The 18,928-nt window shown below is 43.6% G+C and overlaps 1 protein-coding gene across 5 annotated transcripts in view; it reads right to left on the bottom strand.

The window, feature by feature from the left end:
- Positions 1-2,165: 2,165 nt before the first annotated feature.
- LOC135218486 (uncharacterized) overlaps positions 2,166-18,928 on the bottom strand; it is an 81,365-nt gene continuing 64,602 nt past the window's right edge. For 2 of the 5 annotated variants that reach the window (XM_064254828.1, XM_064254827.1), the window contains exons 18-20: positions 17,844-17,975; positions 16,028-16,217; positions 2,166-3,841 (exon numbers count right to left, since the gene is read on the bottom strand). In XM_064254828.1, the coding sequence (XP_064110898.1) occupies positions 3,272-3,841; positions 16,028-16,217; positions 17,844-17,975 (892 nt within the window). In that variant the 3' untranslated portion in view covers positions 2,166-3,271. Of the gene's footprint in view, positions 3,855-16,002; positions 16,218-17,840; positions 17,976-18,928 lie in introns of those variants that run through there. The other 3 variants (XM_064254829.1, XM_064254831.1, XM_064254832.1) reach the window with 3 other exon arrangements.

Below are 18,928 nucleotides of genomic sequence, written 5' to 3'. Positions count from 1 at the left end.
TCCCTTTTTTTAATACTCTGATTTTTAAAAAAAAATTTAAAAAGTGGTTAGACAAGTTTTCCTTGAGTGTCATTACATGCTTTCCCTCTGGATATATTTGTGCCTCAAAGCATCAACCAGAAGGCAGTCATTTGTACTTTGAGGTTAGGTTAGGTTAGGTTGGGTACTTAATCCAAACTAGCCTAGCCAAGCCTGACCTAACCTGCACTTCAATATCCTGGAACTTCTTAACTCTTCAAGTCTCAGGATCAGAGGATAGGCACTCTGTGGTGTAAAGGAACAGTACTATGGTACTTTAGTTCCATAGTCAACAAGAGGGGCCCTAGTGTTCTTTCTTCTCAATTGCCTGTGCAAGTGCACGGGTATGCAGTAGCACATTCGGCAAAGCAGTCAACCAGACTCATTCTAGGCAAGATGGATTTATGAGAAACGTATGGTTACTAGGGTCAGTGTTAGGGACAGTTGGTCTCAGCACCTCAACATTCCATAGATTATTTGACCTAGAAAGACGACCAAGTTAGTCCATCATTCTCGACACCAAAGCTGTTTCCATCTGACTCTGACTTTCTGGACCATATCATATTGAAATTAATGCTTCTCATCCGATCAGCGAATCTTAGCAACTTTATCTGGAAAGTACTTAGAAGATAGGTCTCCTAGGAACACCAATTCTGTTGGCATCTATGAGATGCCCTTCGCGGTACAAGTCTTAAGTTATGCTCATTACTCGGTGGGCAGAGGGACTGTTATTAAGCTGTCACGTGCTGGACAGGTGTGCATGCAGGTTTTCTAGATGACTTAGTATTCATCCTATCTATAATCTAACTCAGTTTGGATTTATAGATGCAATTCCTACCCTCAATCTACTAGAGCAAGGGAGAAGGACTGACAATGAACAAAACCGTTTGTTTCTTCAGCTTTATAGTCCTAGACGTTATGGGTGGGTCTAGTTTAAGCCAGCTTTGTACTGGCGCAGGCTCTTGCTTATTAGTAGCCCGTATCAGACGTTTTGGGTTCATCCAAGCCTTCTTCAAATTAATGATGCTACATCCCATTAATTCTAAAGGCCCCTCCTTTGCTCTTTCATGGTCAGGAAGAGAGGTGAACTACCAGTGAGTTTAGATTTGCTCAGAATCCTCCCATCAAGAAGAAATCTTCCTTATATATATAGACTGAGGGTTTGTATACTTGTGGGAACAAATGACAAATTATTAAAGTAATTTGTATTTTTCCTCACATACAAATCTGAGGGTCTTTACACAGTAAATGGCCCACCTCTAGCCACCCCTTAGACTGCTACATGGGCCAAAGATAAAGTGAATATGTACCAACTAAACAGCTGGCTCCAGCTTGTGCTGAAAGTTAATCCCATACGTAAATACCCCAGGTTTGTAAGTTTGGAAAAATGCAAATTTTTTTTAATCAATTTGTATTTTTCATATCTAACATACCTTAGGTCTTAACAATAGAATAATCTTCTAGCGCTAGCTAGAAACCGGTAAAAAAACAATAAAAGATTGTAAAACAAGGAATCTATGGCATCTGGCAACTCATGCATATACAGGGTGGATGTTTGGTCAACGACCAAGCTCGTACCCCACAAAATGCCAGTCTTTCTTTTACCGCCATGGAAAGTGGAGTTTTGCTTCGGTCTCCAATTGCTTTAAAAATATTTCAGCTTTCATGAAAAGTAACGCAATCGGCTGAGACATAATTGGGGATCCAAAGGGCACATGCCTTGTAAGAATACTACTCTGTCTGTCTGACAGACTAAAGACTAAGAGGTCCTGGGAATTTTTGGGATATGAATACTGGGATTGTATGAAAACTTTTCCTATAAAAACCTAGCTTTGCTTTTATTTTGTGAAGAGCACGTCCTCTGCACCAGACCTGTGAGATCAGACATATTTCATGCGTAAGTTAGGAATGACATCCTCTCATGAGAGAACTTATTAATATAAATGACAGAATTTTGGATTAATCCTTGTCAGGGTTATTTTAGTATCCAGCAGAATTAGGATCAGTAGTATTCTCATCATCGGTATCGAGAGAAGAATTTCATCCAGCTGCGCATGTCCTGAAACTTTTTACTTTGTGTACAAAATAAGCTGATCTTGAAGATCCATAAATACACAGTAAGTACTATGATGGATAAAAATAAAGGGTATTATGATATAATTTTTCATGAACAATACATTTTCAACAGGTAATGACAAACTACTGTAATACATAAAAACTATTACTAATATGAGTGCTATATATACAAGTCGCATAATGTTTGCACATTATAGGCATTTCAGTCATGTATTTCTTGAGTTGTCATGTACATATACTCACTGTATATACAAGCTGAGTAGCCTAATGTTTGCACATTATGTATAGGCATTTTTTCATATTTCCTGATTCATAAATCTATCATGTACATACAGTGATTGTTATGTTATTTTGTACTTTAGTATTTCATTTGCCTCCACTATGAAAGACAACATGAGTTGTGAAAATGAAACATTTAAGTGTCCTGAGTAATATACAAATCAGCAAGTGTTTACTGGAATATTGTACTCTAATTCACATGGTTTTAAAATTTTCTCTAATTCCTTTTAACTATAACCATGTATTATACCAAAAGTATTTTCATACCAGACAGACATGCTTATCAAAACTAATAATTAGCATTATAAGTATAAGTGATACAAGTTATTGCTTTCCCTAAATTGAAAAATATAAAATGCAATATTTTTGTAAACCTTCTGTACTGGTTTAAACAGGTATAGAAAGCAAAAAAAAAACTGATTAGGCATTTCCCATATGCACTTTAAATAAATGAATATTAAAGATATCATTACCAGCCAAACTATGTGATAAGTTTTTCTTTTACTGTAGCTAATAAACTTATCTGCTTGATGAAAAGTTTGCATGTCTATAGTGAAATACCATATACACACTATTTTGTACGACGTTCAATCCATTCACAATAGTTTTTTTTAAAATGACTTACTACTGCTGGAAATGCCTTGCATCTTGTTTACTCTATCTAAACAAAAATGTCTATCAAGACATACAGTGTACAATATCACAGTCGTAATCCTATTGACTTAAAGTAGTATCTTTGCACTGCTAAGAGCTGTAGCTCAATACCATTTGTGTATATTTAATACCACTTCCAAATTAGCACTGACATTGGTAAAATGTCTTCACACTTGTTAATTTCAAAAGAATGCATTTTTATCATAGGCACACGGCTCATATATATTCTGATGACTCAAGTTCATTAATTCTGTTCTTGTTCAATTTCACTCTTTCTAACTTGCATGGGTAAATACAAATGCTGGGGTTCACTTTGTCCTTCATTTGTACTTACATACTCCTGTTTGGCTGTGATGGAAGTGCAGTTGTTACTCGTCATGTTTACGTAAGTGTGAACTTCCTTGAGTCCTGTTATATTGAAGACTCCTTTGTCACATTCTGCAGAATCCATATTCATATAAGCACTGTCTGTTTCATCTGCAACTATAACAACATCTTGGTTTGCACTGTCATTGTTATTTTCATAGTACAGAGTTCCAGAGGTAATACAATGAGAGGAAGAACAGATTACATCTCTTCTATCCACTAGTCTGTTAGGCGACAGGTGCTGAAAACGACGCTCATGGATGTCCAGATGTCCTCTGGTATTCTCTGTCTCTTCAGAAAAACTGTCCCATCCAAAATTTCTATTTGTAGATGACAATCTTGGCCAACAGAACATCATCAGACAGATTGCAAACAACAGAAGTATCAACAACGCAATGGAATAGGCCGCTGCCACTATGCTTGTCGTGACATCCTCTTGATTAATCATCTGAAGTTAAAGACTGATATTGTGGATATCTGAATTAGGATGGAATAAAATGTGATGTTATGATAATCATAAATCCTTTGAACACACTTCACATGAACACCTTTGTGGCCTAAATGATCATCTCTGCAAGAATATATTTGAGAGTATGTACTTCTCTCTATAGTGTCATCCTTATAAGTGTTCTTAAATTAGGGAATTAAATAGTTCATGTGTTGGGTCTTGAAAACTGAACTTTCAAGAAATTAATGAATATTGTAGGTAATGGCCAAAATTATGTTTTATACATTTAATGATGGAAAATACAGACTAATAAAATGTATTGACTTTGTAATAAAGGCCAAAGTTACTATTTACACTGGTTAACCACAAGAAATTGGCAATTGGTATAATGCCCTGGAAAAAGAACAAAAATCACAATTTGTCAAAAATTGTATTTTTCCTAACTATACAAACCTGAGATCCTTTAACAATAGGAATGTAATCCGTGGCAGCTGGAACCAGTCGTAAGCTTTGAACAAGGAGGTTTGATAGTTAAGTGCTTGTCCGATAGTCAGGTGTCCCGGCCGATTGGGAGGTAAAGCTTCACTTTGCTTTAGGCCCAGGAAACAGAGTGAGGGGTGGCATGAGGTGGGACTATGTGTAAAGACCTCAGGTTTGTATAGCTAGGAATTTTTAACAAATTGTGATTTGTTCCGATACATAATACAAACCATCGGTCCTTTAACAATAGGAAGACTCACTTATTGGTGAGTGGAATCTGAGTCTTATGAACAGACTGGTGTTTGTCCGACCCTGATCGTAAGAGCGGAGGGAGGGATCCTAGCCTCTGTCCAGCTGATTGGGGTGTGCACCGCAGGATCAGTGGTCAGACCTCTGGACCAAATTCATAAGAGGGAGGCAAGCGTGCTTCTTATGAATAGCAAGCAAGAAATAGTTCCTACTTCAAGAGCCAAAATAAAATCATGGGTTTGTCTCTTGTTGACATCCACTCCCCCCCCTTGTTACTGAAAGGGATAGGACGGAGCTCAGTCACGTAGCTTACCTGCATCTGCCTCCTGTCCAGCGTAGTGACGACTGCGGCCCTCTGTCCACAGTTAGAGAGAAAAGAGGAGGAAGAGAAGCCAGTCGCACTCTTTCACTCATCCATTCATTTAGTCAAACAAGGATGCTATGCTGTTCTGTCTGCTTGGGAGCTGGGTAAGCTACACAACTTGTTGAGCAGCCACCACAGGTCCCAAGGAGAAGGTGTCCAAGGACCTGTGGGTGATATCCCGAAGACAGAAAGATGTGAAGGTGGTCTGGTTAGCCCAAACCCCTGCCTTCAGCACCTGTGCCACTAAGAAGTTCTTGCGGAATGCAAGGGTTGGACCAATACCTCTGACTTCGTGGGCTCTTGGATGAAGGGTACGGGTGTCGTCACTCCTATCTGCAGCGTACGCCCTCCTGATCACCTCACAAAGCCAGAAAGAAAGTGTGTTCTTGGACACCTCCTTCTTGGTAACGCCGGTGCTAACAAAGAGGTGTCAACACTCAGACCTAAGGTGCTGAGTTCTCTTTAGATAGCGCCCTCACAGGACAAAGCGGCATCTCATCCGCATCATTGTCGGTGAAGTCCTTCAGGGAGGGGATCATGAATGACTAACTGATCGTCAGGGACCGAAGGGTTCTGAGTCTATGCTACGAAGTCCGGGACGAAATCGAGCGTCACAGATCCCCATCCCCTCGTATGCTTTACTTCGAAGGAAAGACCATGAAGTTCCCCTACTCTCTTCGCCGATGCCAGGGCCAGCAAAAAGAGGGTCTTGAGGGTCAGATCCCTGTCTGACGACTCTCAGAGTGGCTCGAAGGGTCTTCGAGTCAAACTCCTAAGGACGAGAGTCACATCCTACCTTGGGGGCCTGAGTTCCCTGGGTGGGCAAGACCTCTCGAAGCTCTTCATTAGGAGGGAGATCTTGAAAGAGGAGGAGATATCCACTCCCCGCAGTTTAAGGACTAGGGCGGCTCTGTAGCCTTTAACTGCGAAGACGGAGAGGAGCTTCTCTCGGCGAAGGAAGACAAGGAAATCTGCTACCTGCTGAAGAGTAGCTCTGAGAGGAGAGAGACCCTCTCCATGACACCAACCACAGAAGACGGACCACTTGCCCTGGTACACAGCTGCAGAGGACTGCCTGAAGTACCCAGCCATCTCTGTTGCCATGAAGAGACAGGGATCGAACCGATCGGTGGTAGCATTCCACGTGTGGCTGGCACAGGAGGTTGTGCCAGGGGGGAATCTCGGTGCTTCGGCAAGCAGAGCCAGCCTGGGGCCATTTGGGTGCCACCAGAATCATCCAAAGATTCGCGGTGACCAGCACCCTGCTGATCACCTTGCGAATCAGACAGAACGGGGGAAAGGCGTAGACGAAGAGGTTGTCCCACGGATGTTGAAGAGCGTCCTCTGCAGCTGCCCATGGGTCCGGCACAACTGAGTAGAAAACCTGGAGTTTTCTGTTGTGCCGGGTGGCAAACAGATCCACGACTGGACGCCCCTACAGGTTAAAGAGCCTTTCCGCCACGTCTGGGTGAAGGGACCATTCGGTTCCTATCGCCTGATTCTGACGGCTGAGCTTGTCTGCCACTACGTTCCTCTTGCCTGGAATGTAGCAAGCTGACAGCTCTACCAAGTGAGCCACGTCCCACTCGTGCACCTGCAACGTCAACTGGTGCAACGGGAGGGACACTAGGCCCCCGTTTACTGACTATGCCACTACTGTGGTGTTGTCGCTCATCAACATCACTTAGTGTCCCATCACAGTCCTGGAACTCATGGAGAGCGAGAAATGCTGCCTTGAGCTCCAGGGTGTTGATGTGAAGGTGCTTGTCGTGATGATCCCTCACACCCGCAGGCAGCAACTCCTCCAGATGTGTGCCCCATCCCTCGGTCGACGCGTCTGAAAACAGCAACATCTCCGGGGGGGGAGTGCGAAGACGCACTCCTCTTACGAGGTTCCCGTCGCCCAGCCACCAGGCTAGGTCCTGCCTCACCTCCTCCGTGAGAGACATGGGGAAGCTTTTGCCTGTGACAAACTCTCCTTTAGCCTCCACTGAAGAGACCGCAAATGAAGACGCCCGCGAGGGACTAACTTCTCGAGAGACGACAGGTGACCAATCACGACCTGCCACTGCTGAGCTGGCTGCTCCTGTACAGACAGGAACCGTCCGGCTGCCTCCCTGAACCTGCTGATTCGCGAGTCTGCGGGGAAGACTCGCCCTGCTACTGTATCGATCAGCATGCCCAGGTACTTCATCCTCTGCTTGGGCTTGAGATCTGACTTCTCGAAATTCACCACGATCCCAAGATCGCTGTAGAACTCGAGGAGTTGATCCCTGTCCTGTAGGACCAACCAATCGTCGAGATACCTCAGAAGACGTATCCCTACCGAATGGGCCCAAGCTGACACCAGAGTGAACACTCGTGTGAACACCTGTGGGGCGGTTGAGAGACCGAAACAAATTGCTCTGAATTGGTACACCGTCCCGTCGAGGATGAAGCGGAGGTACTTCCTGGAGGACTGATGGATGGGTATCTGGAAATATGCGTCCTTCAGGTCCACAGAAAGCATGAAGTTGTTCTCCCTGATGCATTCGAGCACTGAACATGTCGTTTCCATCGTGAACCGAGTCTGGCGAACGAATCGGTTCAAGGGAGAGAGATCTATCACCGGGCACCAGCCCCCCCAAGGACTTCTCCACCAGGAAAAGTCGACTGTAGAAGCCCAGCGACTGATCCCATACGATCTCCACAGCTCGTTTGCTCAGCATGGCTTCCACTTCTTGCCGAAGCTCCACATCCCTGGCAGAACTGGGAACGTACGTCTGAAGATGGACTGGGTTGGAGGTGAGGGGTGGCCGCGACTCGAAGGGTAGTAAATATCCCTCCCGAAGGACATCCACTATCCAGGCCTCGGCTCCATAGTGCTGTCAGGTTGACCAATGGCTCACCAGGCAACCCCCACTTCCGGCAGCAGGTGAGGAGGAATGCCGTCCCTAGCATTTTTCTCTTTTCGACTTCTTCCCGGGTCCTCCTCAGGAGAAGGAGGGCTGGTAACGATCACTCTTTACAGAAGATGTCGAAGGCAGTCTTACCTCTCGGCTTTGACGACGCCGTCGTCTTGGCCACAGAGGAAGTGCTAGCCAAGCTCTTGGGCTTAGCCACAGTGGCTTGAGGCTGCCCAACCACCTTTGAGACTGCCTGGTGTACTAAGCGGTCACTGTCATCAGTGCGCCGTTGTTCCACCGCAGCATCCACCATCTCTCTGGGGAAGAGAGAGGGGGAACTCTGCACTGGTCCGTTCAGTAGACCCAAAGCCGCCTCACGCCCTGCCGACCTGGTCACTCGAGTGAGGACTGCGTCCCTACGCCTCAGCACCAGGTTGGCCCACAGGTTGGCTGTCTAGTGGGCCAGGTAGGAAATCGCCCTACCTCCAGACTGGCACAGTCTCCCAATAGCTGGGTCTCCTTCGGGAATGATGTTTCCCGAGGAGGCTGTGAGGGACCACAGGTCTAACCAGGAGACTGCTTGGAATGCTGCCATGGCAGTCGATTCCAACGCCAATGCCTCTTGCTGCGAGAACCAGAGGTTCTCTGACAGCAGGTGTTGAAGAGACACCCCCGAAGTTAGCCTAGCCAGATCTGGGTTAACCTGTTTCGGCAGCAGAGGGTCCTCCGAAGGCACGTAGAAATGCCTCTGTCATGGTAGAGGCGGGGGGAAGGAGCTTGTACGACCTGCCGGACCGAAGCTATCCCTCCTGTCCGGAGAAGAGAGAGTCCACTTGGCCCAGCACACTGTCGGCCAAGGCTGATCGGGGCAGACCCACCGTCGTCCTGGGTTTCTTCTTAGGACCCCAGAACGACTCCAGCCTAGACGTAGGCTCGGAGGGCAGGAGCGCCGATCCTTTCCTCGAGGTCATTGTGCTGACGAATCAGCGCAATTACCTCTGCAAAAGACCTCTGGATTTCGGGAGTGACCGCGTCCTGAGGAGATGAGCCGTAACGCCCATCCAAGGAAAACGCCTCCCGAGACCCTTCTTCCACAGGAGGAACCACAACAGACCCCTCATGGTCTCCTCCAGCCACTTGAGCGTACGATCTGGTCGGTCCTAGGACTGTGCCAGGTTCGTAGGCCCTCGTGGAGGGACCGCGAAGGGCGCACTCATCGCGAGCGCTCCTGATTGCCTCGCTCTTCCCGATGTATCCCGAGGAAGTTGAAGGGATTGGAGAGGAAGACCTGATCCCCCCCCCCCGGCAGAACCGGCATGCTGGGGGGGGCTGCAAGTGATCGCCAACCCGCAGTGACGACTGAGCTGCAGGCCTAGTCGCGCGGCTCCCCTGGGGAGAACCGCTGGACCGAGAACCACGGCGATGGTCCTGAGCGTCAGGAGAGCTGCTGACAGTCCCCCTATCCATCCGGTGCCAGTGGAAGCGGCGGTCAGGGGACCGGTAGAGTCCACTGTCACGGTGGGAGCGAGGCCTGTCCTCACGGCGCGCCACGGTGCCTGGACCAGCCAAGGCTGGTCCTGGTGACCGAGGGGACCTCTTCCTCGCCTCAGCCCGCGTACGGTCCGGTGGGACCGTCGCATCAACCCTGGGGGCCGGCAGATCACCACGAGACCGATCGCTGGTCTGGCAGGAGTCGCTTGGGCGACCCCCACCAGTCTTCCGCTCCGTGCCTAGGTCCTGGCGGCGAGCACGCTCGGCTGCCTGGAACCTGGCTGCACGGTCACCCGTGGGCGACCATACACTTGGTACCTCTCGCGAACGAGAGGCCGAGACGGTTCCTGGCGCCGAGGCAGAACCTTTGGTCGCCGTCTTCTTCCTTGCAGGAGAGACGGGCCCCATTCCTGAAGGAACAGGAGGACCAGCGGAAGCCCCAACTGTCCCACCGGAGTGAGACAGACCCTTAGAGGTCTCTGAGTGAGACTTCTTAGGTGGGGAGGAAGCTACCTTCTTCTTCCTTGGCTGTGGGGCCTTGGAAGTCGAAGGGGAAGAGGCGGCTGCAGTTGACGACGACGACACCTACCTCTTCTTCCTCTTCGTCAGCTTCCTCAGGACCACGGTCAGGTCCTCCATCCAGGACGAGCCGGGGTAGTTGCCTGTCCAGAGGGACCTGCGGTGGGGGCAGCAACACCACGGGCAGGGACGACGACGACAGGGACTGGCACAGGAAGAGGAGGCGGTACTGGAGCCAGCGACATCCTGGGTACTGGCGGCAGATCATGTGGGACACTGAAAATCAAGGGTTGGGGTGAGAGCGGCAAAACCACGCAGTGGGGTGACGCCCCTCCTCTGCAGACCCAACAGCGGAGCCTACACTGCAGCTGCCGGGGTCACCATGGTCACATGCTGCATATAGACCAGATGAGGGGGCGCAGCATACCCTGGCATCGACACAGTAGTGGTTGTCAGCGTCTCCTGACCATGGGTTACCGGCCTGGAACCCTGAGCAAGATGATAGAGCAGCCCCTGAATGCTCGGTCTCCCCCTGGAGCCCCAGCTTGTACCAGACTTGGCCGAGATCGTCCCCCGCGGCAGGCTTACCTGAGGAAGGAACAGTCGGGTTAGTGGGGGGGGGGGGGGGTTCCGAGCGAACGGAAGACCCCGAGTACAATTGAACGTCGGGGTCTCACTCCTCTACGCTCGACTGATCGAGGGAAGAGAAGGAACGAGACACACCCCCTGAAGGGGAAGGAGCCATGCGACGGAGGGAGGAAGGAGGAAAATGCATCCGTTTTCGTAGCGCTCCCACTGCTCCCCCGACCAATGAACACAAATATCACATGGCTCGGTGCGAGAACACTCGCCCTCAACACCGAGTGCACAAATCATGAGGGTCAACCTCCAATACAGATCTCAAGGCCCCACGCTTACGGCCCTCCACGCCAGGGCACAATCTGCGGATGACGGGGGGGCGGAGGGGTCTCTCCGGCTCGCGGGAATCCATGATAAACACAATCATGAGCACAATAACAAAATAAACTAAGTACTCACGTATTTCCAACTCAAGCATTCAGAAAAAGGGGAAGTACAGGAAAATTGCTTCACGATAGTATGAAGAACCCTCAGCATACGACACAGCGGGCAGAGCGCTGAACAACACGTCTGACACCCAACGTGGCCAAAAGCAAAGTGAAGCTTCACCTCCCAGTCGACTATCGGACAAGCAGTTAACTATCCAACCTCCTTGTTCACAGCTTATGACCGGTTCCAGCTGCCGCTGATTACATTCCTATTGTTAAAGGACCGATGGTTTGTATTATGTATTGGAACAAACTTGCTTGACACTGCATTTTTGTCCTGGGGACAGTTCTGTTTCAAGGATTCTTTGCCCATTACAGCCATTGTAGCCAATTTTTACTATATTGCAGGTTTTACTTAGGTCAACATTTAAAATTGCAGTTTACACATACATAATTTGTTACTTGTTACCCTTTGCTGCTGTGCTGCTTTATCTTGTTTCTTTCTTTTCTTTGCACTTAATCCTTTCACTCTGATGTATATCTAACCATTATACACTTTTTTCCAAACAAACTATGCTATTAACTCTATCCATATATGCCTTCTCCAGTATAAAGTCAAGTATCTTGACACTGAATAAGGCATGTGTTAGAGGGCAATCTATGAAAGTTTATTTGACTATAATTTTATTCCTTAAAAGATTTACAGTTACCCTTAATTACATTTTTTTTGCTGGCACAAACTATGCAAGCAGTAAAAGTTTTTCATGAAGGGGTGTTGTTCCAAAATACATGTGTTTAGCCAGTCATTACATTCTTGGGCATACTATATCTCTTGATGTTGCTTAAACATGCACTAAAGACTTTAAGGTAGGGACAAAATAATTTTACAAATGAGAAAGTTGCAGAGATGTGGGAAGCAGTTGAAAAACTGCTTTGGTCTACTGAAATACAAACCATTGTCTTTCTTGCAGGAGTATCCCTGTGTGAGCTGGAATTAGTCATTGAAACTTGATAACAAGGTAGTTAACTGTTAGTAGGTGGGTGAGTGGGGGAAACTATCTGCATCTTCAATCCATTTTCTTGGACCTTCGTCAAATGAGAATGTTTTGCTGCACTCCTGCCAACTGCCAAATTGAAACATGGTTTGAACCTTTAGATGTTTGGTAACTTTTCAAGGATGTGGATCTACATGGGAAAAGGGGACCAAGGAGGTGTGAAGCAAATGTGTGCGTGTTTCATTTCCTCAGTGTCCGTAGATCCCCACTAATCTTGGTCTTTTTGTAGGGTTAGGATCTGCAGTCCTCACTTTCCCTGTGAGAAGTATGCAAGTTGGTCTCCTTTGCAGTGGAGAATGTTTGGGAAAACATGAAAGGAAAATCTTCCCTTTGACACCACAGATCTTCTCATATCTCTTCCCCTCCCTCAACCACCATGTTGGCTGCAATGGGAACATTATTGGTTGAATACCAATGTAAGGTATGGCCTTCTCTCCATATTCAGGAAGATCTACTTTTGCTGCATTCCTGGACCACTTAGCTCAGGCTAAGTGGTAGGATGTAGGTGTACTGATGCTGCACTTGCTGAGGAACTCTACCCTGTAGTAGTAGTAGTAGTAATCTACCCTGTAGTAGTAGTAGTAGTAGTATTAGCCCTCTCACATAAGGTCTCTGGACTTCAGTAAGTGCTTTCTATTAACTATCATTGGAGGCAGTGGTTGTTCACCTGTTGGTGTGATGTTTACCAAGAGCCTTCCTGAGATTTTCTGAACTGTAGGACTTCCCCCAACCCCTACTCCTGTGCCTCTACCATGGAACAAAGGGTAGAGTCAGCACTAACCTGTCATTTAGTGTGATGACAGTCTCATGACAGTTTTCGTGCAATGATTTGCATAAATTTAAAAATAAAGGCAGAAAGCTTTAAAATTAAATTAAAATCATATAAATTTCTGTTTCGGAGTCCAGCCCCCTTCATCAACTAAAAATAATAGGGTTGAAATTCACTTCCTCTTCTAGACGTGGAAGAGGGGGTATAATTAGTCTCGATGTCAACATTGCAAAGAAAAAATGCCTAGTCACCTAGATTTGGCCACTAGACCATCAAATGTTCTACAGGCAAATGAATCAATCTTGACAGAAAGCCTGCTGTTTATCCTTCGCTGAAAAATTATGGGTTGGTCAAGAGCTCAAGAGCTTTGCCAATTTAGCTGACTTGTGACTGTAATCCACAAAAAGAGTTGAATGAGTAAATGAATCAAGAAATTTAGGCTGTAAGGTAAGCCAAGGGGTCACTTTCAACAATTCATTGCTTAAGACAGTGAAAAGGAGTTGGAGTGTTGGAAAACAAGTTAAAGAAATACAAAAAATAAATGCGTACCCTTTAGTCATGCTTGCATTCCACCATGTGAGATTTGTTTCTGCTAGTTGATATTCATTGTTGGTTAAAGTTTTATAACTACAAAAGATTTGATTGTAAACGCTGTACTCCTTTGGAATGGAGAAACCACAATCCAACAGTTGATCCAGTCTGTTTAACTGTCAGACTCATTATTTCACATCTGCCACTTACTAAAGACGATAGGTTTTAGAGACATTGACAAATCACTTGTAGGAGAGGTATATTTTGCCTGTCATAATTCTCATTTGTTTCAATGCCCACATATTTTTATTATTCAGAAGATAAAACCCATCATATGGAACAAAGCGCCTCAGTGGCATGGTTGGCATGGTGTTGGCGTCCCACCTCGGCGGTCACGAGTTCGATTCTCAGCCATTCCATTGAGTGAGAGACATGTATTTCTGGCGATAGAAGTTCACTCTCAACGTGGTTCGGAAGTCACGTAAAGCTGTTGGTCCCGTTGCTGAATAACCACTGGTTCCATGCAACGTAAAAACACCATACAAACAAACATATGGAACAAGCCCACAGGGTCCATTGACTTGAAATTCAAGCTTCCAAAGAGTATGACAAGGTAAAGGGAAATAGAGAAAGAAGAGAACCCACTTATTAAAAAAGGAAAAAATAAATCAATAAATTAGCAAATACTATATAAAAACATACTAAATACTACAAGGAGAATAGTATTAGGGTAATAATGCATTGCACCTTCACTTGCACTTCTGAAGTTCCAATAGCGCGACTCCCTCTGGGAGACTTTGCCACATTCCAAGGCACATTCACTGCATATTGGTGATGCGGTTCAGTAAATCTGGTTGCTCTCGACAGATAAAGGGGATCAGAGGTCAATTGTGGATGTGAAAGATCTCTCTTGACATACAACTTATGAAATCATAAGTGATAAACAAGAGACCATCAATGGTCCAAGCCGCAACTACTACCACCATTAGGAAACAGAAACCTACCACCATGAACCACTGTCTAAAAGAGATAAATCTCTGAGAGAAGCAGACATCCATACAGGAGAACAGTATTCTAGTAAAGGGAATACAAACGACCTAAAACAAGTTGTACTGATTTTATCACCTATAAATATAAGGCCTACAAGCGATACATAACTTTTGGGCGGAAGTAGTTAGATGCGAGTCAAAGGTTACACCAAGAATAGTTAAAGCTTCAGACTTGTTCAGCAAAGTTCCATCCACCTGAAGGGGAGAATGGGGTGGAAAATCTGTATGAGATCTGCTGATCAAGAGTTCTCCTTTTACAGGAGTTCGGCCTCATACCCCACCTACAACACCATTCCCTGATCTGGTCCATGTCCCAGTTGAGGCTGAGGGCAGCTTCATTGCTCATAAGTGGAGACTTTACTACACCCCCAAGTGTTGCATCATCAGCATACTGAACAATATTGCTTTCCAGGCCAACAACCATGTCTTGAATACTTATTTATAACAGCTTCACATAATTTGTGGAATGAAAATTAATCTGTTGGACAAAGAAATTGTTGGGGTACTAAATTTGAAATGCTCATAAAGCACTTGTAGTCATTAAAAGTTCAATATCTTTGTTTTGCAAACATAATAAATCTTAACTGCTGATCACACTTCAGAGTTTTCTGTTGTTACAACTGAGGTATTATTCTATAGAGAGAAATGGCTTAATTCATTAGATGACTCTGCAGCAAATCATAGACCAGATAATGAAAGCAGGAGGATGCACAGAAAAGGAGGGCTCAGAAAATCATGAAGAAAATACATAAATAAAGACCTAGACAAGATGGGAATTCATGCAGAAAGTTCTCAAGATATTAGTAGTGTAGAGAAAACTTACTGTATGTCTAACCCTGTGAAAGAGGATCAAACAACAGAACAGGGCTTACTTTGTGCTGGTCAAAGTCTACCCTGCTAAACCTGAGTACTACTTTAATGATAATTTGCTGTTAACAGACTCATAAATCCCATTCAGCTGCTATGAGGTACTACAGCTGAACTAAGATGATCTCATAGTAAGATCATTTGACCATAAGCATTTGTTCCACAGATACCAAAGTTGTACAACAGCCTACCAAATATCAATAGAGTTTAAACTACCAAGAACCTAATATCTCTGAATGCTAGCTCACCTTGAGTATTGTCTGATACATGACTTAATTCAAAGCATATCTGGTAGTCCATCACACACAAAAAGAGATTCAGGAATATGTAAAGTTCCCAAAAGTTCATGAGTGTTTTATAATCAGTCTTCAAAATTTAAAAAAGCTTTAAACTAACAACAGCAAAAAAGGGACACTGATTATAGCATTTAGAAAGTAGCATTATGTTATGCTGGCAATGAGATCTGTCAAAATGACAAATCCAATAACTGTTTCCACACAGGGTTTGTGGTGATTACCAAGAGTAGTGATCCCCTTACTAAGATTTTAATGGTTAAGTGCTGTTTGAATACAAAATGACAAGACGTCTACGCACTGGTAATCATAGAGGCCAAGCTTGCTTGCTTTTTTTTTTATTAGATATTAATCTGGGCAAAATCATTCTTATGCAGTTTACTTGAAAAAGGAAAATGGGTTAACTTTAAAATACTGATTTCATCGGACCCTGTAAATGACCAAATTGTTTCCCAATTTCACTACTGAAGGTCATGGATGCGATGCCAAATATCATTTATATTAAACTATTTGTATTTTAATGTACAAAATCACCTTCGCTCTTTATAATCAAGTAAACAAGAGAATATTGCAGAATTTAATAATTCTATATAAATAATTACCTTTCAGTTAAAAGGTATCTCTTACCATTTCATCAATTAAAGCGGCTTTCATAAACACACCAAATAATCCCATTCCTCTGCACTGACATCTAAGCTCACCAGCTGCACTATTTTCCTCTGGATCTCTACACTGACTGAAATTCCATTCTATGTTACTGCCTATGAGCTTGATCTCACCACACACTTTTGACCAACTGTAAATGTTGGTGTCATACCTGTCAAGAAACAAAAATATAATAATGAGAATAAAACTGAAATTATCTTCTATGAATGCTTTTAAAAAATTTTTTATAAAAATTATTTATAAAAAATTAAAGTTTTATCTGTAATACGTTTAACATGAATAATTATAATTGTTTCTACAGGTTTATGCAACAGAAAATCACATGTTACTCTTTACAAGCAATGCTTTAATAACATTCAAGTACGTGTTTACTCCAGTGTTATTGCATTTCTAGTCGAGCATATTAATACATACAGTAGTCCTGCGCATTCAGTACAGCATACATTAATCATTTGTGAACGAAGAATATTGATGGTTGAAACAGCGACGTAATCAATGTTCTGCCTCACTTAAATTTTTTTTGCATGTTTCCAACTACATAAGATTCTTCAATAGTCACATAATGGAATGTAAATTCAAATGGCACCTATCAGGAAAAGGTGTTTTTTGCTACCATCAATCAAATTATGCAAAATGTTCCATTTCAGATGACGTCACCGGCATCTTTGTTGCTGCGTTTTCTGTTGTGAAAATCAAACACATTCTACCAGCCTGTACAGATGAGCAACAAAAACTCGCTGCATCAATTTTATTACAGCAGCCACAGGTAATGGATGCAATGAGTGTTGTTGATGCTAAAATGCTTATTTTAGATACCCAGAAAAGACTGAAGCTTCTTCAGTGCCTTACTTCCTGAGCACAATGACAAAGATTCAACATCTAAAATAAAAATATTTTCCAGCAGTGCTGCATGTGTCTTCATAACTTGCATAGCTGCTCCTTTATTAACAGTTTGTCTGCTCAATAAAATAGTTTATGTCTTTCCCCCCCCCCACCCCCTTCTCCTCACAAGTAACATGGAAATGCTTACTGTTACAACATAATTTTGAATTGAGGAAAAACCGTGTCACATGTCAACTACCTTTGTTGTTAAGGCTGCTACAAGTTTTTGTCTTGCATAAATTCACTCATTTGACAGAGTCGTAACAATGATTATGAATTTTTTTTTGTACTGTTGCTACCTTATCTTCAGCAACCCATAAAAGTATTGCAGCACATATTTAATGTCTTTTTTTTAATTGTGATATACGTACGTGTAATTTTTTAAAATTAATTTTGTGTTCATAATACATTCAGAGTGTATTATGCTCCAGTGTACTTAAGGTTTTCCTAAAAAAGCGGCTGCCTCTTGTAGTGGTAGCCATGGTGATGTATTGAGTGCTTACTGCATGTTGCCATGGACAGCCTCCCAGTCTTGGTTCACTACCACCTACTCAATGCTTCCCTGCATGTGAAAGAGGACAATCACACAAATTTGGCCTACTGGTTTTGCTGCTTTTGTGATCAGTCCCATTAATGACTGATTTGGAATTTTGTCTTTGTCTAACCACTTACATAGTGAGGTAAAGCTTTTGTAAACTCAAGGTTTGATTTTATCTTACTACAAAAGTAATGGGGTAAATTTTCTGGTGCAAGAGAGTAAATTTTACTTTATATTTGGTTGTCTACTGTAAGAGATATGTATTCAAACTCTCAAGTTTGTTTTTTTAAAGCAAAGGCATTCAAACTCCCAAGTTTTTTTTTTTAAAGCAATGGCATACACTAAAAGGTTAATTACTTCAGTTTTGCTGCCACTTCTGCTTGCTGATAATTTTTGTATGTAAAATGTATTGTAACTTCTTCATCCGGGAAGGTCATTACATCCACAATACAATTGTCAAGGAGTTCTACAGGAAGTTCAGCACCATCCCTTTAAAAAAGAAAAAAAAATTTCTTACATAGAGAATATAAATCCCCAATATTGTAGTTAAAAGTCAGTCAGGTAAAGTGATAATATTTTTGAGGGCAATAAGATGTTTTAGACAAATTTATAAATACTGTTATGAAGAATATTCACTAATATTGTTAAGGAGATTTTTTAATTGGAAAGATAATCTGGATCTACTAACTTAGCATAAGTAACATAAGTATAACAAAAGAACCAGTTAAGTAAAGGGATGATTCAGGGGTACATTAACTTTACTAGTATATGGGATGGTGTGGGATAATTTATTTAAGGAATACCTGATGCCTTGTTTTTATTCTATGTGAGACTTACTGAAGAGCTTTGAAAGCAACTAATTTATATTTTTTTTGAGTGAAGAATGAGTAATATTACAGAGAAAAATGATATTTTAATAATAAAATGTTTCACATATACTTACCAAACAGTTACTTAGCTGAAAGCTTCCTACCTTGGCAGTCGAAAATTCAAATGTTGGCAGCATTGCTGCCATTGTTAGTGTAGGTAATCTGTACCCTCCCACTTTCAGGAACACTTGATACTGCTGAGCAAACGACCAATAATTCGTTGAGCCGCAACGTTCATCTATGGGGAGGAGAGAGGGCTCCAAGTATGTAAGTGTGTGGTTAGTATATGTGTTTGTTTGTTTGTATGTATGGTGTTTTTACGTTGCATGGAACCAGTGGTTATTCAGCAATGGGACCAACTGCTTTACATGACTTCCAAACCACTCGAGTGAACCTCTATCACCAGAAATGCACATCCCTCACCCCTCTATGGAATGCCTGAGAATCGAACTCTAGGCCACTGAGGTGGCACGCCAACACCATACCAACCACGTCACTGAGGCGCTGGTAAGTATGCATATGTGAAACATGATTTTATTATAAAAATATAATTTCATATAAGTGACTTACCAA

This window comes from Macrobrachium nipponense, chromosome 9, assembly GCF_015104395.2.
Source record: "Macrobrachium nipponense isolate FS-2020 chromosome 9, ASM1510439v2, whole genome shotgun sequence".
NCBI lineage: Eukaryota > Metazoa > Arthropoda > Malacostraca > Decapoda > Palaemonidae > Macrobrachium > Macrobrachium nipponense.
The sequence above is the reverse complement of the archived record's forward strand: the minus strand, read 5'-3'. Positions and strand labels throughout refer to the sequence as shown.